Source organism: Euleptes europaea, chromosome 5 (genome assembly GCF_029931775.1).
Source record: "Euleptes europaea isolate rEulEur1 chromosome 5, rEulEur1.hap1, whole genome shotgun sequence".
NCBI lineage: Eukaryota > Metazoa > Chordata > Lepidosauria > Squamata > Sphaerodactylidae > Euleptes > Euleptes europaea.
In genome coordinates this window covers 41,141,427-41,163,861 of record NC_079316.1, presented here as the reverse complement: position 1 = coordinate 41,163,861, position 22,435 = coordinate 41,141,427, and the positions used below count along the sequence as shown (strand labels likewise).

At 42.0% G+C, this 22,435-nt stretch overlaps 1 protein-coding gene across 1 annotated transcript in view; it reads left to right on the top strand.

Annotated features, from left to right (window-relative positions):
• CLSTN2 (calsyntenin 2) overlaps positions 1-22,435 on the top strand; it is a 451,209-nt gene that overhangs the window by 327,436 nt on the left and 101,338 nt on the right. Inside the window, exons 3-4 of the mRNA XM_056849471.1 lie at positions 10,170-10,365; positions 20,095-20,303. Coding sequence (XP_056705449.1) covers positions 10,170-10,365; positions 20,095-20,303 — 405 coding nt within the window. The remainder of the gene's footprint in view (positions 1-10,169; positions 10,366-20,094; positions 20,304-22,435) is intronic.

Sequence of the window (22,435 nt, the reverse complement as noted above, 5' to 3'; positions counted from 1 at the left end):
CCCAGGAATGGGCTGGGAGTGTGCAATATTACAGTAATGGATATTAAGCTTAGAATAAATGTCCCTGGCTATAATGTCTTGAATATATCACCATCTAGTTTTTGTATCACCTCAAACAAATCCCTGGGTGGATATCACGGAACAGTATTACCCCAGCACAGTCCTTGAATAGCAAAACTTTTATACAGGCTCAGAAGTCTTTCCTAGTCCTATTATCCTCTGGTCTTTGTTAGCCAGAGATGTTGAGAACTGAATTTGGGACTTCCAGCATGCAAATTGTACCCTTTACCACTGTGCTATATGTTTTCCCCACCATCATTAATGAAACACACTGACAGGTAATTTTTGTATCATTCACAGCTTTTGGGGGAATTGGTCAGTTTGCACTTCCAAACTGCATCTCCAGGTAGAAATAGTTGATTAAACCAGTTATTCCTAGAGGGAAAATATGGTATTTTCTTCTGCTGCAAAGAGCCATTGCCACAAAAAACAACAAATCATTGTCTCTTTCTTTTGCAGTGAGACAGGTCCGTGAACCAGAAGAAAGTATTGCCTTTAATGGACAGGATCCATAGGAACTAAGATATTAGTATATAGATTGTTGATCTGGTTGAGATAAAAGAATTCTTGAATCATAGCCGAGTGCCATTACCTACGGAAAGAGTACAGAAGTTTCTAGTAACAAAATCTGCTGTAATTGACTGAAAAATTCCTGCAAATAATAGGGAGGTGTTTGGGGGTAAAAAGCAAAAGTATCCCAAAAGTATCCCATGCTGCTCTTGGGGGAGTAGAAACTCCTAGGAACATTATGAAGAGGAAGTCAGAGTTCTTCAGCAGGAGAGGGGGTCAGCAAAAATCCATCCTTCCATTAGCAGAAATTTCCCACAGGATTCAACCCATGATATAGTAAGCTGGAACGTTCACCAATCCGGGGCTTTCCATATCAGGGAGGAGTGGAGAAGCCTCTGGATTTTGGATAGCCCCAAAATATCCATGCTGAGATCCCAATTATTATTGCCAAAATTAAGTGCAGCTTCCCTTCTTAAGAACTTTTAGGGATGGGCTAATTTCCCCAGGCTTCGTTTACTGTGGTCCTCAGTAAGCCAAGCAAGTTTTTACAAAGTCATAACATACCTTAGTTTTTCCCGAAACTCAGTTCTGAAATTTCGACCCTGTAATGTTGCTTTGATGACACATTGAGTCAAACAGGACCTTTTCGAATTTCCCTCTGCCCTTCTTTCCCACTTATGCAGCTTTGGTAGTGAGGACAGAGACAGGAAGGTCTATCTGGAGCATCCCTATGGGACCTCAGTATTCTAGATCCAGGTAATTGGGGAATGTTGATTTTCCCATAGTGACTGAATCCTTGTTGACTTTAGGCATCCTTAGAAAACTTCATTTTCCAAGGATTCCATCATGTGGGCCTTACCACAGAAGCCTGGGGATGGGGTAAACTCCAGAGAAACCTGCCTTATGCCTTTGCTGCTGCCACATCCATGTACATAGGAAGTCCTCCAGGATGGCTTAAGATCAGAGTTAGAGAAGTTTCAGGGCCTGAATGCTCACCTGAAAATAAAGTCAAGAATTATCAGCTACCAAATTCCATGAAATTATGAACTATGGCAGCAGTACTATCAAATGTTGGTGGTAGAATGTGCAGTTGTATTCTGAGGAACTACTAATGGTTTTAGACCATTTCTTCTGGATAAGACATAAAACATTTTAATGGTTGGTAATGAGATAGGAATTGTTTTAATGATTAAGGATCTGCTTTCTTTCTTATCACTGTTCTTTTGACTCAAAGGTCTTGAACAGATCAAGATCCAACCTTCTTATAGGCAATCATCACAGCTAAATATTTATTGACTGCTGAGGTAGTTTTCCTATCCTCATCTATAAGGAAAAACTGGATGATTTTTTGAGATGATAAGTTCACATAAACTATTAAGAGGGAGGGCAAATGTCTTTCTCTCAAATCAGACAATTTTTTACACTCCAATAAAATATGTTTTAAGGACTCAAGCTAGGGTAGCCAGCTCCGGATTGGGAAATACCTGGAGATTTTGGAGGTGGATCCTGAGGAAGGTGGGACTTGAAGAGGGCGGGATTTCAGTAGAGTATAATGCCATAGAGTCCACCTTCCAAAGCAGTCATTTTCTCCAGGTGAACGTCTCTCTCTCACCTAGAGATCAATTGTAATCCCAGGAGGTCTCCACATTTACAAACTGTGTCCCAATACCATATGCCTGTGAATTGGCTTTCCAGTATGGCAGAAGGAAAAGAATTTAACAGAGACAGCAGAAATGCTGTTCTATGACAAGGGATTGTTGGGTCTTTGAAGTAACTGGGAATATCACAAAAGAAGGGACCTCCAGAGAATGCTGGTGAGCATATACACCATGCCCTCATTAAGGTGCTTGTTCTGTCCAAATTCAGTACTGTGGGCTTTATTTGTTTAAATGACGTCCACATCTTTATCATTGAATCCTAACCATTGGAATTTATTTTTAACTATCATCTTCACTGGCCCATCTTTCTCAATAATATTTAAAATCTCTTTCCTCGCATTGGAGATTTTTAAAATTAAGGATACTTTCTTTACACCTTTTGAGCCTGAAGTAGGTTAAAAAGAATAGCCTATGAAGTTATGTTTGTTCCATATTTCAGACCTTGCTCTGCAGCACAACTGACTCCCATCCAAACCAATATAACACTATTCACTCTTATTCTGGTATGGCAGTTCTAATAAACTCCCTTGTGCTAGTCTTCCACTCTGAAGACCAAAGGAGTGATCTTGGCATATCTAGCTAGAGTACGAACATGAACTTGAAGAAGAACAGCAAGAAATTTCTGTGTCATCCCACTAAATCTCTGCTATGGTAACACTAACAAACTTTGGCCTACAAAAATGTATCCCACAATAAATATGGTAGTCTTTTAGCCCCGTTGGGGGAAAAAAACCATGAAACGGCTTTTTTTGTTCCCCCGATGTGTGTGAATTGGCCGCTGCGCCTCTTCCCTGCCGACTCCACATGCCGTTGTTTCAGTAATGGGCTGTTTGTCATATTCCTCCAAGCTACCAAAGTAGACCCATGGGTTGCTAAAGTAGATCATATAATTACACATCTTGAATAAGGGTAACATGATTTATCAAATATTTTGAGAAATACATTTTGAAATAAATACTTTTATTCTATCAGATTTAAGTGCAAATCCATCATATCTATTAAATAAATTGCTATAATTCTAAAGTTTGAATAGCACCCATATTTTAAATTCATGCTATTCAGATCAAGCTGTCATTATTTCTGACATGGTGCATTGGTGGATTGCATCATGGGGGGTGTTAATTAAAAAATTGGAAAGTGGGAGAAGAAAAGTAAAAATAATATGGCCTATAGTCCCAGTGAGTTGCTAACAACATATTTAATTTAAAACCTAATTCTGAACCTATTTAGAAGTTTGTTAATATAGTATTCATATAAACATATTTTTCAAAATGAAAACCAGACCTCTTATTATCTTGAAGAAGGTTTAACATAATTTAATGACTTGGTAATACAGTATTTTGACATTCTGGGGGTATTTTATTATGTTCACCTTGCATTATTAATCTAAATGAAAGCTTATCACTATATTTCAGAGAGTCATACTGTCTTGGATATGTTTGGTAGTAGAGGAACCTGAGAACTGAAAATGCACAACATTATGATAAACTGCAGTTATCATTAGTGTCTTTTGTTAAACTAAGCTAATGGGATTGTCAAGCAAAATGATCTTGAGATATTTGATCACCACACTTGGGTTGCCAGGTCTGGGTTGGAAATACCTGTAGATTTTGGAGGTGGAGCCTGAGGAGGGCACAGTTTGGGGAGGGGAAAGACTTCAATAGGGTATAATGCCATCCTCCAAAGCAGCCATTTTCTCCAAGTGAACTGATCTTTGTCACCCGGAGATCAGTTGTAATAGCGGGATATCTCCAGCCACCACTTGGAGGATGGCAACCCTACATTAGACACTGTAGAAAAGTAGACAGTTGAAATGTAACATGTAATGAATAAATTATTTCATCTGTAACAATAGAGAAAATGACTCCTTACTTCCATAATGACATGTCTACTTGGTAATATTATTATGGATTTCTGTTCCAGCACAGATAATCTTTCTGTGGAAAAGAATGATGGAATAGTTAGAACTTAGTCTTCACCCATCACTTCAAAACAAACGAAGAGCAGATTATTAACACCCTACAGGCTCTGTGTTTCAAGGGCTTTCTTTCTTAAAGGAAAAACAGGTTCTGTTCTTAAGGATGTAGATGGGTATGTGAGGTTGCTGGGTATCCAACCATCCATAGATCTCACAGAACACCCTCTCACTTCCCACTCTTGTGGTAGCCCACTGAGCTCCCCCCCCTCAGGCATTTATGTAGACCCCAGGAACAGAATAGGGGGGAAAATGGGGATTTGTAGTAGGCAGTGGAGATCAGCAGAAATCATACCCCCTCCACAAAGAGAAATGCTGTTCCCTCAAAGGATACATGGTGTGATGTACTATCCCAAGGTGAAAAGTGTTCAAACTGGCTGACTTCTGTGTAGGGTTGCCAGGTCCCTCTTCGCCACTGGTGAGAGGTTTTTGAGTGGAGCCTCAGGAGGGTGGGGTTAGGGGATGGGCTTCAATTGCCATAGAGTCCAGTTGCCAACACCTCCCCTTGTCTCTTCTCTGCAGCCTCCAGAAAACAAGCAACAAAATAAGTATGCTGAGAGTCAGAGTCCTCTACGAGGAACTAAACATTTTGCTCCAAAGTTGCTCGAGGAGATGTGAACCATTTGTTAAAACATGGTATAATCCATTTTAGCCTAAATTGGTATACATAAGGACAGTGCAAAAGGATATAGAATCATAGAGTTGGAAGGGACCACCGGGGTCATCTAGTCCAACCACCTGCACAATGCAGGAAATTCTGAACTACCTCCCCCCACACCCCCAGTGACCCATACTTCATGCCCAGAAGATGGCCAAGGTGCCCCCCTCTAATGATCTGCCTAAGGTTACAGAATCAGCATTGCTGACAGATGGCCATCTAGCCGCTTCTTAAAAACTTCCAGGGAAGGAGAGCTTACCACTTCCCGAGGAAGCCTGTTCCACTGAGGAACTGCTTTAACTGTTAGAAAAGTCTTCCTAATGTCTAGACGGAAACTCTTTTGATTTAATTTCAACCCGTTGGTTCTGGTTTGACCTTCTGGAGCAACAGAAAACAACTCGGCACCAAGGAGTCCACTAACTAAAGAGGACAGGGACACAGCCGCTCTGAAAAAGGGATCTTTAGCATACAGCCCAGAAACACCATGGAAAAAGGGGAGTAGCATAAAGGCACGATTGCTTCAGTTTCACAGTAGGCTGTTTTTGCCACTTCCAGTTTTGAAATACCTCAAAAATGTTTTTATTTGTGAAATTTTCTGAAATATATTAGTCAGACATCATTGCACCAAGTGCTGTTCGTCCAGTAAGTTGTCACTGAATATTGATTGCACTTTGTGCTGAACCTAGCCATATAATTATGCCTGAATTAATTGTATGCTGTGATGAAATGCTTTGTTTGCATTTCCAACCACAAACACCCACATTGTTGTTAATTTATTTCTGAAACTACAAATGTAATTTGGTGCTTTACATTATTGAGGTTAATTAAAAACTGTAGAGATATTTATTGTTTCTTTCTGAATTGCTGGAACAACTTATTATTATGGTGTCTTTTATACTGTTACTTTTTATTGCTCTGTCTTGCATGTGTTGAGTTTAAATCATTGCATTCCACATTCCATTAATTTCAATATTCATTAATTGAATTTTCATTGCAATTTAATATGTAATCATAACACCTGACACATAAAAAGAAGGTTTAAAAGTCTACAATCTAATACAAGCAGAGAAAATATGTGTCTTCTTCTTTTGGAATCCTCGATAGCAAGAAAGGAAGCAAAGTTGTAGGTTTGCCAGCCTTAACTGACAGTGTGATGGAAGAATTTGTGGGCTGGGGAGAAGTTTTTGACATTGCACCAATGCATGGCATCACTTTCATTGTAAAACTGGATGTCATCATGTCAGGGTGATGCTCTAGGATTCACCCCAAATCCTGGCATGTCACTTGACATGATGCTGCATTTCCAGTTTTGCACCAAAAGTAATATTGTGCATTGAATTTCCTCCCTCATTTCCCACCACCACCTTGCCAAACAGCAGTAAGGAACTGGGAGCTCAGGCTGAGAGCTCTCCTGCTGTAATGGGAGAACTGGCTGCCTTGCAAATTGTGAAAACAACTTGTTTGTTTTGTGTGTGGTTTTTTTGTGTGTATTGCTGGAGTGGGAGGGAAAATAGGAATGAATTGTTTTTAGAGTGGAACAGAAAATATAGGTATTCTTTAATTATAGTTTGCTGTTGAGGACAGTATTAGAAGGGTTAACACTGCTTAGGATGGTACTGTTAGTTTCAGCTTGTGGCACATTTGAGTCTGGATTGCACTGACTCTGCCATTGTTCACCAGACCATACTTCCAGACTTTGCCCATAGCCTCACCTATTAATACATGATACAGTTCTTAATTTTTATCTGCAAAATGTTGGAGGGAATGCCTTAATGTTTGTTTGTTTTTCAGCATAAGTGTGACCACACATTTGAATAAAGAATGTATGTAGGTATGTTATTTCTAGTTCCTTACAAGCAGGTTTCAGAGATAGAGAGATGATGAGACTGAGTGTCCCGCATGATGCTGGCGCTTCTGCAGTAAACCTAAACGTGAATTCATCACACTGTGCACACCCCCAGCCCCAGCCCTGCCTCCAAGAAGCTCTCGCCGGTGTGAGGGGGGACCTGCCAACCTTACTCATCTGTAACGAAATCTCTGTGAATGTTTCTTTAAAGTTTAAACAAAAACAAACCCAATGGACTGACAGGGTGAAGCAAGCAGGAAAATGTCCTTCTCCTGACTAATTCGAAAAGAGCCCAAAATGTCCTCCCAAACTGTGTTGCTTGAGAGTAAGTGGGAGGTGTTAAAAAGGCAACACTAAAACCTCCCACCAATCGAGGGGGGGACCTGGCAACCCTATTCTGAATGTATATAAAATATCTCCTTATTCATGAAGCTGTAAAGTTATACTCTGCTTTTCCCCACCCTCTAGTCACACTTCCCTTCTCTTCCTGTCTGCTGAAAAGTCCACTTTGACCTTCTGAGGTTGCATGGCTTGGTGAGATTCAGGCTGCCCATTTGTCCTCCTCCAGCAAGGGTTGTCTGCATTTCTATGGCACTGAATATCTCTACACTAGAGAAGTGAATCATTCCCACTTGTCTCTCAACTTTTTGCCTATTAACCAGAAAAGAGCCCTTTAAAGCATCTGAGCCTGCACAGAATAAAAACCCAAGAATTATGCTTTGGGTCTGCACACTTTAGCACTAATCCTGGAGTGGAAAGCATTTCACCACACAAGTATTTCCCTGTGCTTCTCCTTACAACTTCAAAGATCCTGTCAACATCACTCAGAGAGATCTATCTAAAACTGTCCATAGAAATCGGGTGAACATAACTAGACCATAACTGCACAACCTTCATTTAAGCTGGCATCCAAATCAGACCTTTATATCAGGAACAAACCCTGCAGAAATATAACAGAGAGCTGCAAACCTAAGAATACACATTTAAAATTCAATTAAATTCCATTGAAATGTGACTATGATTCCATTTCAGTGGTGAAATGCTCACAGAAAAGGCTATTAGGGTTTGGAGAAGAAGTTTCAGCATATCTAATCAGTGCAGTGTATACTTCATCCATTGATATTCATAAACAATAGGAAAGACTACAGGCCTGGCTGAAGTAGCATGACCTCTAAGGAGGTTGCCTTCTGGTACTTATTATTTTTTTAAGTGTGTGAGTATTGTGTGTGATATATCAATTTTTTTCCTTATTGGGATGAAATTGCCAAGAATAAAGTAGACAAGAAATCCATGAAAAACACTGCTAGCAAATGTAAGAAATAATAGTAATATCATACTAAAAGAAGGCACCTGCTTTATTTTCATTTTTTGGCCTGGAAGACTTTTCCCATCCCCCAGTTAATTTTGGTATGTCCAAATTATGTACAGAGCATTAATAGTACCCAGAAGTTTTGCTTGAGATATTAATAAGGTAGACAAGAATAAAATATTTGTCTTTGCTGCTGAATATACCAGAGTATCTGTCTGTGATTTCAGTGTTACCTAGTAGGTTTTATGTAATTTATTAGGCTTTTAAAATGCTGACTTTTTCACTGCTCAGAAGCCAAATGCATGTGTTACTGTACTCCTTTCTATTCACCATAAATATTTTAATTAGGCTTTAAAATAGTCTTGGATTTTTCATGTCAGCAAGATGTTGTTAGTAATGTTTAAATCCTGTCATAATTGTGCTAGCGGTACCTATGGTTGAAATGGCAAGCCAATCAGCCATCCTAAAGAAAGTCTAGAAGCTACAAAGATGTTTCATGAATGTGAGCTTCTGACACTAGAATGTCTAAGCCTTAATAAAATAAAACGAAACCTCATCTGAATATGCTATCTTCATGCTCGATAAGTCAGAACGTTAATTTCTGAGGATAACAAACAATATCTTTCTTTCTGACATACGTTCGTTTTTTCTGATAATTCAGGTTACTATTTCACAGTTATGAGATTCCTGCATCACTGTCTGAGAAGATATGGAATGTGTACATTTTTGTGGCTTTGTTGTAAACTTTATTAGAAGCAGTGAATTCCTCATATTTCAGTTTTATCTACTACCCTCATTATGACATATCTAAGATCAGTTGGGAGTTCAGTATATTATTAGGGTACAAAAAATAGCTATTTTATAAATTGGGAAAAAATAGTTTCCAAGCCCATTCAGGTGCTGTCAGATCCGCCCTTTTTATTGATTCTCTGGGGGACCATATAAAAATGAGCAAAATTCATCCTGTGCCAAAGAAAGTAAATGGAAGCATATTCCCCACATTTTCTAGGCATACCATAATCTGCCATGCTTTCCATGTCCATTCTGCCACTACTGGTACAAACTTATGTTTCCAGTACTTTACTAATGGTATTGAGGTTGTTTCCATCAATTTCCAACCTGCATGATGTATAAGCAAATACTCGATGGCCTTGATGGAGTTTCATGGCTGAGCAAAAACGTAAACCAACTTTGCAGCTCATACAAAAGCTGCAGAGCTACAGCTAGATCCTGCTTTTCGTTGGTCCTTGGGGAACCCTATGTGGGAGACCCTATGGGGACCCCCCCATTTTTCTATTTCTACTCCTCTGCCTCATTAGTAATTAGGGTTGCAAACCACTAGATGGTGGATGGAGATCTCCCGCTAGTACGACTGATCGCCAGGAAACAGATTATTTCACCTGGAGAAATTGGCTGCTTTGTAAGGTGGACTCTATGGCATTATACTCCATTGAAGTCCTTCCTCTCCCCAAACCCCACCTTTCTCAGACTCCACCCCCCAAATATCCAGGTATTTCCCAACCCGGAGCTTGCAACCCTATTAGTAAAAAACGCCTTGAGATTAGGCATCACCTGTTGTTTATTATTCCCTTCAGAAAATTGTTCACATTGCTTGTCTTTTGAAGGGAAAACACACACAAGTGTATCTTGATTTGTGAGAGAACCAGCTCTGCCATCTGAGTGGAGCTTTCAGGTTTTTATTAAGAAAGACACATAATGAATAGCAAGGTTTATCAATACTTTAGACAATGGAATTTTAAACAAGGCATAGCAAGATTAATGATTAACGAGATCAAGGCATAGCGAAGACATTGCACATTCCTCCAGCATCCTTTAGAGCAAACATCTGGCTGTCTAGCACCTTACAATGAGTGGATTAAGCTAATCCCTTTAAGATTGCTCCACTGAGGTCATTAGGTCACTATACAGTCAGTAGACTTTGGACAGTATATATCCAGAGATGAGACCCAGAAATCGTTATGACAATATTATAAGCAATGAGGGTGTGCCCTGCCATTGCAATAAAACCATAAGAACTGCTACAGTCTTTTTCAGACCTATGGATTCCATCCTGATCAGTATAATTTGATCAGCAATTTATAAATGAGTCAGCCTGATTACCATGTAATTTGTATACTATTTGTTCCTTACAGGTGAAATCTGTGCTTTTAAAATCCATGGACAGGAAATGCCCTTTGAAGCCATAGTGCTAAATAAGACATCTGGAGAAGGTCGCCTTCGAGCACGAAGTCCAATTGACTGTGAACTACAGAAGGAGTACACATTCATCATTCAGGCATATGACTGTGGCGCAGGGCCTAGTGGAACAAACTGGAAGAAATCTCACAAGTGAGTGACAACAGGCATGGGCCATGTATTTACAATTCAGGCTGAACGGTTTCCTTTAATATTTCACTTGACCCTGCTAGTGGGAATCAATTGAAAACAAAATGCTTTATCACAGGAGTTGATTCATCCATCTGTTATTTTCTCTTGCTGGTTTTTATCACCTGAAATTGGCCTTTTGAAGTAGTGTGGTCATCCAGAACTTTAAAGAATTTAATAGGACTTTGAATGAAACTCTTCTATTTATTTGCCATTCTCTACACATACATCTCTAAATATGTTATTCAGTTTTTAAAAATATTAACAGATGGTGTTAATTGATCGTTTACATCAACAAATATAGAATTTTCTCTGCTTCTTCATGCATTTTTCATTTTTCCCTGCATTTCTGCAGCATAGTATTTTGGAGTGAGTTCTTATTGGGATACATAATAGCTTCAGATAAAAGAAATCCTCATGGAAATCTTTGAATTCAAAGACTGAGCAGCAAATTTGGATCTGAAGGATTGTTACAGAAAGAGCAGTGCTGTTCTTCTGCCTCTGCAATGCACACACGCAGATGATAGATAGATAGATAGATAGATAGATAGATAGATAGATAGATAGATAGATAGATAGATAGATAGATAGAGAGAGAGAGAGAGAGAGAGAGAGAGAGACAGACAGACAGACAGACAGACAGACAGACAGACAGACAGACACCTATCTTGATATCATCATAACACTACACATTTCTTCATCCCTGCTAGTGGCAAGGAAGTACATAGCACAATATCAGGACATTATTAAGTTTTACCATGTGATTCTTAGGTCTTATTAATTGTAATAATTAAAAACAATGAATTATATTCCAATATGTAATAAACTGTTTTCTCAATATACTTTAAATAATTGCCTTTTGATCAGAAGCTGACTCACAGTTTATTTGAGGATTAGCTGAGAAAGAGAACATTTCTTTTCCCCCGCCCCCAAGATGAGGGTGAACAAAAGCAATGTTTCTGCACTCCACATTACCATACATTTCTCTTCTTTTCTCTGTAAACCAAGCTAACTGCCTGAGGAGGTAGGGTGAGGTCGCCTACCTCCACGTGGTGGCAGGAGATCTCCTGCTGTTACAACTGATCTCCAGCCGATAGAGATCAGTGCACCTGGAGAAAATGGCCAATTCGGCAATTTATGGTATTGAAGTCCCTCCCCTCCACAAACCCCACCCTTCTTAGGCTCCACCCCAAAAACCTCCCGCTGGTCGCAAAGAAAGACCTGACAACCCTATGAGGAGGAGAGAAGAAAAGTGATGTGATTGCCCCTCCCCATTTGCCCCAAATGGAGAGCCTGGGCTGTGGAGAATGGGGATGATTTATCTTTTTGACTACAGTCCAAACTGATAGTTTGGGATGGGAGAAGGGGAATCACTGGGGCTGGTGACCGACACGCACCCCAATTTGCTGCATCTCAGCAAATCTGGGACATAGCAAAATTTCCATGGTAGGAGGCCAGAAGAACTGACTTCCAGATGATCTCCGCAATCATTTTGGAGTTGGCTCCTGAATCCCCCTCCCCTTAAAAAAAACTTTGCTGGGTATGGAACAAAGTTTCTACAAGAGGAGATCAGGATCCAGCTCCCAGCTGATATGTCCAGCTGACACTCAGCTTCTGTAAGTTGCCTGTTCCTGTAAATAGAATAGAGAAGCAGGAAATCTCAAGAATTTGCAGGAGGGAGTATCTCATTTTCCCCTTCCCCCTATTTCCTCTTTCCCTTCCTTGAAAGTCTCCGTACCTTCTCCCCCTTTCGAGCTTCCTTTTCTCCTTCCCACCCACCACACAACCTACCTGTATTTGTCACTCAGTCTTCAACTTTCCCTCCTTTCCTTCTCCTGGCAGCCTTTCTGTATCCACAGATTTGGCTATGCTGAGAATAAGATATATTGATGTGAACAAGTTGCGAACAGCTGAACAGCCCATTGGTTAATTGGCAGCCTAATATTCTCTGGTGAATAGAATGTGAGCTGAAACATCAGGTGTTCAAGCATCCCTGTTTCAAACAAGCAGTAAAAAATATGACTCCGCTTGTCAAGCTTCCCCATATAAAACTAGCTAAGATTTTCTCCCAGCTGTTTAATCTATTTATTTAACTGTTATGATCTTGCCTATTATTAACTCTGACCACTTTCTTAAATACAGTAGTATCACATTTCCAAGTGATAAATAATTATGAACATATGTGAAGAGCTTCTTTTTTGGGGAAGAAGTGTTAAGTAAAATTAGCACAACTATTATATATCAGGTTCCTAAGACTCCTGATTTATGGTTGTTAAATGTAATAGATGAGTCTTGCCATGCAATCCTAAAGGGGGGGCTGAGAAGCCACAGATAAAGTGGCATGGACGCCTGCACAGGGGCACTTACGCCAGCGCCACAGAGCAATGTGGCAGCGGGTCTCGGCCGTCGGCGCTGCCTTCTGGACAGCAAAAAAAAACCCTTCAGGAATGGGCCGTTGATATGGAATATATATATCCAGTTTATTATGGCAAGAGAGTACTTTCTAGAGTCTGAGGACCAGAGATTTTGATCTTTAAACATCTCCTAGACCTTGTAAATACACTTAATAATATGAGTATACCTACATCATTATGTCTCAGACAAGCTAAGTATGTTTTATAGATTTTCTACTTTGGGATGTTTGGATTTCTCTCTTTCTTCTTGCATATATGCCAAATCCCCTGTTTATCTAAAATGAACACAAATAATGATATTATACACACACACATTAGGGGTGTGCATATTGATACGGCGAATAACACCCCCCCCCAAAAAAAACACTTTTAGGTATTTTTCTGGGTGGAGGGGGCGTTACTGGCAAAAATGGTGGCAAAAAATGGGGGCCAAAAAAGCAGACCAGAATAAATTTGGCATTATTCAGGCCTCTTCTGCCCCACCGCCATTCCCCCCTTCCCTCCCCCTTACTTTCCTGTTTGCTGACACATCCATGCTGATGGTCTTCTCTGGACTCCAGAGAAGGCCAGAAGTATGTATAGGAACATCTGCCTCCCTCTCCACATGAAGGCCCGATCCTGCATGCAGCTTGGAGAGGGAGGCGGGAGCATTCCTACTCGCCCCACTGACTGTGCACTCCAACTCCACAAAGCGCTCAAACAGCAGGGCTAGAAACGCTCCACCTCCATGTCTAAGCTGCATGCTGGATCAGTTCTCTGAGTTGGAGCCGGCAGGCAGTGGGGTTAGGAATGGACCCCTTTCCAATTTCCCCCCAGCATTTTTCAGGTTTGGATTTATCAATAAACCTGAACCCCACAAAATACCGAAAAAATCGGTGCACACCCCAATACACATATACACACACACAAAGTTATCTAAATGTCAAGTTTAAGTAATGTTTTCCATTCCTGTTTTGGCTGCAGCATTTCACACCATTTTCTTTTGCTTTTCTTTTTAATTTGGCATATTTTGTCAAGTTATTTTCTTCATTAGTCTGTGATGTTCAAAATTTTGGAATTGATCTTGTAAAATTCCTTAGAACCATCATAACTTGTGTATCCAAGGAAATTTGGCTGACCAGTCTTGTTTGAGGATAACCCAACATTTATTGAATCCTTTTTATTTATTTCAAATATGTTGCCAACAACAACACAAGAAAAAAAGGCAATTCTGCTAACAGTGCAATCCTATGCATTTTCTCCATTGATTTCAATGAGCTTACACTGGAGTAACTCTACATAGGATTGCATTGCATGTACCATATTGAGGTATAAACATGTCAGATATTTGTACCTTTTGGTTGGTACCCCATTTCCCTAATTTATTTATAAACTTTGTTAACATAATGGAAGAGTATTTCCCCCAAGTTAAACTGTTGAAGAGTATGAAATAAACACAGTTGCAACTGAAGGGTTTTTTTATGGATCTAGTATAATTTTTCTGCTAATGGAAGGAGAGGTGTAATTTCTGCCAATGTCACTTTTCTGTTGCAGACCCCCAGTTTGCCCCTCATGCCATGCTAGAGGGTCCCCTGTTTCCCAAGGACAGCATTTTGGGGAGATCACTGGACTGCAGGGGGAGACAGGGAAGTTCCATTCCACTGGTAGAACTGCCTTCAGTTATCAGCAAATGTAGTCTGGATCCATCCATACAAATATTAGTTCCGCTTATTTTTGCTATTGTATTTATTAATTATATTCTGGATTTTTTTAGTGTTCTCTGAGATCAACTCACAAAGCTGTGTTGAATGAACGCAATTGCTATTAAATTCTTGTCAGATTTCATCTGTCAAAACCAATGTTTTTCAGAAACATGGAGGTTTTATTAATATTTTTCAGAGTGCCAAGAAACTAACTACCAAAACTGACTTCAAAATGAAATGCATTCAACAAAATTTTATAATTAGCCAGGGCTGACAACCACCAGGGTCTCCTGGGATTACAACTGATTTCCAGGCAACAGAGATCAGTTCACCTGGAGAAAATGGCCACTTTGGAAGGTGGACTATAGGGCTTTATATCCCACTGATGTCCTGCCCCTCCCCAAACCCCACCCTCCTCAGGCTCCATCTCCAGGTATTTTCCAATCTGGAGCTGGCAACCCTAATGATCAGCTGAGCTCCAAAATTGATCACAAAATTCCATTATGAGTTTCAGATATTTGCATGATTTCAGCAGTTTACCACAGACGGAAGCACTTACTTTTGAATGAAGGGAAAGCATTCAGCAATCCTAGATGGGAGGTTTGGTGATAGACAAGTAAAGCCAATGAATATGACAGATTGTTATCTGGTTTAATGAATTTATCTATAATGTGCTAAATATATTCTTGTTGTCTGACAGATGAATTTGCATTTGATGAAAATTTCCTATGTGACATTGGTGATTTATTCATTTCTTTTGGCTTATTGTCAAACAACTAAACTGGCATTGATTGATATTATTGAGAGTAATCTTGGTGCAATAACGTTGCCCTCGGAAGTTTGGAATTCCTAGGCCACTTACAAACTGAGCCTAACCTTTCTTCCTAATTCGTACTCAGCCTGGTCCCACTGCCAGTCCCCCATAATCAAAACCACAGCAACTTGCATTTTATTTATTTATCTATTTGGACAATGTTTATGCCACTTCTACAGGGAACCTGCTTAAGGTGGCTTACATAAAAGTTGAAAGTTGTTAATTAAAACCTAGCATTAAAAACTCAGCTATAGCCCCTTGCCATTGCTGCAGAGTCCTCCCCGCCGCCGCCTCCTCCTCCTCCCTGGGTCCTCGTGAGGGAGGCAAGCGCACGCGAGCCAGCGCGCCGGCTTCTCCCCCTCGCCGCCCGGCAGCCTCCAGTGGCGCAACCCTCGATGCACCAGCCCTCCTTTCCCCCCCTTCGGCGAGGCCCTTCGGAGGTTGAGCCACGCGGCCCCGTCTTCGCTTCCCTCTCCGGCTCTGCCAAAATTTTTTTTTAAAAAAACTCAGCTATAATAACATAAATTGCTGAGCAACTTAAAATGAATTTAAGCTTTCAGGATAAAAGCAAAGTATAAATTTTTGTGAAAAGATTCCCCTTAATTTAAAAACCTGGATAAACCAAAATGTTTTTGCTTGGTGCCTAGTGTAACTGCCAGGTAAGCTTCAAAGGGCACAACATTCCGTAACGGGCATTCCATATGTGCCACTACTGAAAAAGCCCTCTCTCTGATTGCTACCTGCCTTACCTCTGAAGGCAGGGGACATGGAGAGCAGGGTTTATGAGACAGATCTTACCTGGCAGGCTGGGGAAAAGGGGGAGGAGCAGTCCTACCCAACATTCTACTCATAAAATCATAGAATCATAGAGTTGGAAGGGGCCACCAGGGTCATCTAGTCCAACCTCCTGCACAATGCAGGAAACTCACAACTACCTCCCCCACACACACCCAGTGGCCTCTAGAAGATGGCCAAGATGCCCTCCCTCCCATGAACTGCCCAAGGTCATAGAATTAGCATTGCTGACAGATGGCCATCTAGCCTCTGCTTAAAAACCTCCAGGGAAGGAGCACTTACCACCTCTCGAGGAAGTTTGTTCCACTGAGGAACCACTCTAACTGTTAGAAAATTCTTCCTAATGTCAAGACGAAAACTCGTTTGATTTAATTTCAAACCGTTGGTTCTGGCCCGACTTTCTGGGCCAACAGAAAACAACTCTGCACCATCCTCCATATCACAGCCCTTCAAGTACTTGAAGATGGTTATCATATCCCCTCTCAGTCTTCTTCTTTTCAGGCAAAATGTACCCAGCTCCTTCAACCTTTCCTCATAGGACTTGGTCTCCAGACCCCTCACCATCTTTGTTGCCCTCCTCTGGACATGTTCCAGCTTGTCTACATCCTTCTTAAATTGTGGTGCCCAAAACTGAACACAATACTCATACTTTCCTAGCATTAGCAACAGGGATGGCTTGCATCAGGCCCTCCATTATTCTGCAGAAATCATCTGTTACTGAGGGCTGAGGAGTGTAATGTAGCATTAGGCACCAGCCTTCATCATCAGGACTCCACAACATTGTTACTATTAGTACATATTTTGTGGGGAAATAATAAGATGGGGCATGGGGGCATCTCCAGGTCTCGGGGGTTACTTAAGAGAATGACCAAGTCCTTTTGAGCTTTAGGTAATATAGCTGGGAAGCCAATAGTGTTCAATTTACAGAATGAGTTCAGAAATAATATGGTTCATGTCCTCATGTTTTTGTTGTGGGGGGAGTGAAAACAATTCATTTCAACTGAGCCAACTTTAAAGCAAGATATGGAGAAGGGTCTTTTTCATCACCACACTTTGTAGCCCTGATTTAGCAAGTCATATAGACTCAATGTATGGGTCTTTCCCATTCTTTGTGCAACAGTTGTTTCATCCCATTCGTTCATTCAAGCTTAAGTTTACTGAGTTGCGGGGGGAGTGTTTTGGGGTCAGGCTAAGCATTATGCAGGAGGCATGCATGGCTATGTTAATTTTGCATAATGAAAAGCATCTGGAGGAAACTGCATATTTGATCAGAGAAACAGGGTGTTGGTTCAACCCATTCTTCTCTAGCTATATTTATGTGCAAAATCACCTGCCCTGGCTGCTTTTGCACTCAAGGGAGAAAAGGTGGAAGCACCCAAGCCCTGTTCTGTTAATTGTGTTTTCAGGGGAGATCTTCATTGCCTTACTATTGATTAAACTGCTGAGAAAATATATAGCTTCTTCATGTCCTGTCTCTTTCTTCATTTACAGTACAATCCTGAGGGCTGCCTATGCTGTGGTGGCTGGCCTCAGAGTAACTGCAGCACCACTAGTCCAATCGCTAAAGGGTTACTTTAGGGGGCAGCCAGCAGGAAAAAAAGAGTCAGTGGCTGGGTTTCAGTGGCCACAACTATGTCAGCATCCCCAGCAACTATGCTGTTGCGTCCCATTGAGGTGTTGTGATGAGGTGGAAGGGCTGTGATGGACAGGGTAGCCAGAACCAATCAGGGGTTGTCAGACACTGGGGCTGAGCCCAGCACCCATCATAGCCCAGGGATGAAAAAAGGTGGGGCCAGGGATTCTGGCTCTGTGTCTGCAGCCCATACCCCCACCCCCTAAAAGGCACTAACTCGGTTCAAAAGTTTCTGGGCACCTCACAATGTGGGTAAGGACCCCAGCACCCCCCCAGGCACCCCAAGCAGGCCCCCAGCCCACATAGAACAAAGGGTGCCCAAACTTTGGAAGGGGAAGTGAGCGATGTCATGGAGAGTCTGTGTGGTCATGAGTGCCCATCGTTCATTGATGTTTGTGCCTTCCAGCAGGATGCCCTGACTGCCATAGGCACCCTCACACTAACCCCTGCACTACACCCGCTGTTGGCGGAGGAGGAAGGGGGCCACTGGGATGGGCCATCATGCAAGGGCCCATTGCGCCTCCAACAGTTCCCCTGGCTGCCTCTTGATACACACCTGTCCCTCTTCAAAATCCCTCACAACAGCAAGCAGACCCTCCAGGTGCCCAGCAGACACTGCCAGCCATTCCATCCACTGCTGATCCCTGAAGAAGGCTTCCCAGGCACTCCAGCCACTCCCACTTGATTGCCACCCACATGGAGGAGAGGGTGGGGGTTTGGGCCAAGCCAGTTGTGAGTCCCATGCTCGGGGTCCAAGCCAGGGGCCAGAGTCCCTTATGTTGCCAGAGGCACTGGAGGCCATGACAACCAATACTCTGCTGCAACCCCCCCACCAGCAAAGGCTTTCGCCATCCAAAACACATACACCTGTCTGGCTTAAATGTCCACAGCAAGTGCAAATGATGCATCCACCTTGGCAGTTGCTCCACAGAGCTCTGCACCTTCAAGGGAATGATTTCCAGGATTGTGTGGTTACCCACTGCACTTACTGTAGTGGGGCTCAGCCCACCCAAGTGCCCTGTCTTACATAGGGAACCCACCCTATGTAAGAGCTGTCAGCCCAGTGCAGAGCCAAATACTTGGGGCTCCTCCCCCAGGAGCTCCCCCAGGGCAAGCTCTACTCACCAGTTCCCCCTATGTGCAATGGGCTATGGTGGCTGGAATCTGAGGCTCCTGCTGGTCTTGCTGGACTGCCATGCTACTGGGCTCGGGTGTGGGAGGTAGTGTTCCTGGTGTATTTCCCAGCCATGTGGGAAGGAAAAGGGGAAAGGAGGTTTAGTGAGAAGTCCCTTGCTTACCTGTCAGTGCACAGCCACCCTTTTGGGTCCTACCTCTGGGAATGGGGTACCTGTTAGGGGTCAGACTAAGAAGAGGTCAGCCAGAGAGTGTGGACTTCGCTCTCCACTTTGGTTGCAGTGCTAAGTGCTCTCTCTGTGTTTTTCCTGCCACCAAGGTGTCTCACTGCTCTCTCTAAGTCCACATGGCAGGGAGCTGACAGATAGTATCCTATGCTGGGCACCCTACCTCGTGCACCCATGAATTGTGGGGTGTACTGGTCAAGGTTTTTGTAGGGTTGGGGGAGGGGGCTTTGATTGGATGCTAGGTGGGCTTGGCCACCACAGGTGAGGGAGGTAATAGTTGTGCCCATAATCATCATCCTGAGCTTCATGGGGCCTCATGGTGGTGGCCGCGGCAGTGGGGAGGACGACTTTTTTTTCATTCAGTGGGTGCCCATGAGCTGCACCATGTTTTTCGAAGGCGCGACTTTGCAGGGGACTGAAAAGGCTCAGGGAGCTGATTAACTCCAGCCCTGCCTCACAAACCACCCAGAACCACACCGGCGCTGAGGCTTGAGCCTCAGTTGCACCAGTGTACAGCCACTGTGGAACTGTATTATCGTCTGAGAGCAGCGCGGTGGTGCTGGGGACCTGCACCAACGTAACTGTCCCTTATGCATATCTCTCTGCCCCTTCACCCCCCTCCCCGTATTGTGCTGTTCACCTAGCACTTCTTTGTTGAATGTGAAAATTTTCATGTATAAATACTGAGTAATTAAGATAAAATAGAGTAATAAAACCAAAAGTCACATAATACAATGACTTCTTTAAAAAAAATCCATTCAAAGCATGCAGTTTGATTCTCTCAATATCTTTTGCATTTGTTCACATATTCATGGGTCTTGCTTTTTATATCGTGTCTTTGAATATAATTTTCACTTCATCTAAACTTTATTAAAATTAAGCTTACAATACATAAATCAGATATAAACCATAATACTTGACAGTGGGTTTTTGAGACTAAGTGCCTATTTGCATTGAATGATGAAAATCAAACTCATCTTTCTTCATGTTTTAGGGCTGTGGTTCATATCCAGGTTAAGGATGTCAATGAATTTGCACCCACATTTAAAGAAGCATCCTACAAGGCCACTGTGACAGAGGGAAAAATCTATGACAGCATATTACAGGTCGAAGCCATGGACGAGGATTGTTCTCCTCAGTACAGCCAGATCTGTAATTATGAAATTGTCACAACAAATGTTCCATTTGCCATCGACAGGAACGGTGAGTGCTTGCTGTTGCACGGTTATAAAACTACATGTTCTCCCGTTTTAAATTACTTCAAATCCAATTACTTCTAGAAAGCGCAAGATATTTTTATTTCAGTGGCTCAATCAAGTATCTGTAGTCTAAAATGGATTTCTTTTATCCTGAAAAAAGAATATGCCTTCTGCTGACCCTGTGTAACAGCTGCTGGGCTTTTGCTACCTTGGTTGCCAGTTGCATGCATCCTAAAGTTAGTTTAACCCTGATGGACATCAGTAAAGCATTCCAGGATAGCATGGGTCATGCTGAAAAGCCTTTGAAGATGCTTAGTATTCAGTTCAAAAATAGTTCTTTGTAAAGTGTATTAGGGCATCTCTGGCGGCATCACCTTTAGAGAAAGAGAACTAGCATACATTCAGAATCCTCTGACCTGAACTGTTGTGATAGTGTATATAAGCAGGGCCTTAGGGCCTTTTCAGATAGCTGTGTATGTGAGTAAGTGTGTGTGTGTGTGTGTGTGTGTGTGTGTGAAGGTGCTAAATAGTAGTTGCAGTTGTTACCGGATAGTTCCTGTTACATCATTAGTGATTATTTGAAATCTACCTCACCTGCCCATATAACTGTTTATACGTATGCACGTATAGCTACAAATGTATATGTGTGTGTGTATGTATGTATGTGGGGCCAACGATGCATTTGAGTGTTCATGCATTCTTTTTAAAAAGGTGAAAGCCCCTAAGGTTTCCCTTGTGCCTTTCCTATGGCCAGTTCAGTAACTTTATTGAGAGCCAGCGTGTTGTAGTGGTTAAGAAAGGAGGACTCTAATCCGGAGAGCTGGGCTTGATTCCATACTTCTCCATATGAAGCCTGCTGAGCGACCTTGGGCCAGTAGTCATCGTTCTCTCCAAACTCTCTCAGCCCCACCTACCTCACAAGGGGCCTCTTGTGGAGAGAGGAAGAGACTGTGATTGTGTAAGCCGCTTTGAAACTCCTTAAGGTAGAGAAAAGCAGAATATGAAAACCAATTCTTCTTCTGTTATATATTCTTTTCTGGCATGCACTGCAGTCTCTAGGGTTGCCAACTCTTGTGTTGGGAAATTCCTGCTAGATGCTGGGGAGGGCAGGATTTTGGGAGGGGACAGACTTCAGCAGGGTATAATGCCACAGAGGCCTCTGTCCAAAGCAGCCATTTGCTCCAGAGAAACTGATCTTTGTAGTCTGGACTCTGGAGATAAGTTGTAATTCTGGGAGATCTCCAGACCCCATCTGGAGGTTGGCAACTCTAGCGCTCTGCCTCTCTATTGTGTTCCTCCTTCAATTGAAAGAAAAGATAGCTGTGAACACAATAGTTTGGATCCCAACTAAATTGGCAGTTTCTACCAGTTCTTCTTTCCCAATGCAGATCTCTCCCATGGTGTTCCTTAGGTTCCTCTGTCACCCCAGGACTACCATTTTGGGGATTTAATTGAACTGCAGTGGGAGGCACAGAGGCATGAAAGTTCCATTCTGATGATGGAAAAATTAGTTTGGATTCAGTACCTACACAATTATTTTTCCTCCATGATGTAGGGACAGGATGTGGTGCTGCTGTCTCATGAGAAACAAAAGGGGACGCCACAGTAAGATTAGTTTTGACAGAATTGTATGCAATTTTGCTGAATTTGATTTCTTTGGTAATGTGGAAATGCTTTTAGATATTAAAGAAATTCCAGATGTTGCCTTTGACAAAAAGCATTATTTCCTTCTAATTAAAATATCAATTTGTTTGTTTATGTGAAACTCAGCAAGATAAGAGGCATTTATACTCCCAGTGACAGAATAGGCAATAACAGATTTCTTCCACCCGAATAATTTCATTTTTGTCTCATCTCTCACGCGAGTGAGTTTTCTTGAAGTTATAACTGCGCAGAACTTTTATTTTTCTCAGCAGCCATTTCATGCATTGCTTAAAGGAAGTATCTCTCCCCATTTGACAGGGTCTGTCTTTATTTGAGCTGCCTTCTCATAATGCACTGCTCAGTGTCAGAGGATAATGACCTCTTAGCATCAGTAAAATGCAAATGATGGTAAAGAGAATCCCTCTCCTCGTTACAGTGCCGTGGCTGGAAGGCAAATGTTTTGAACAGTGTATATAGGGGGGCAATCAAGAT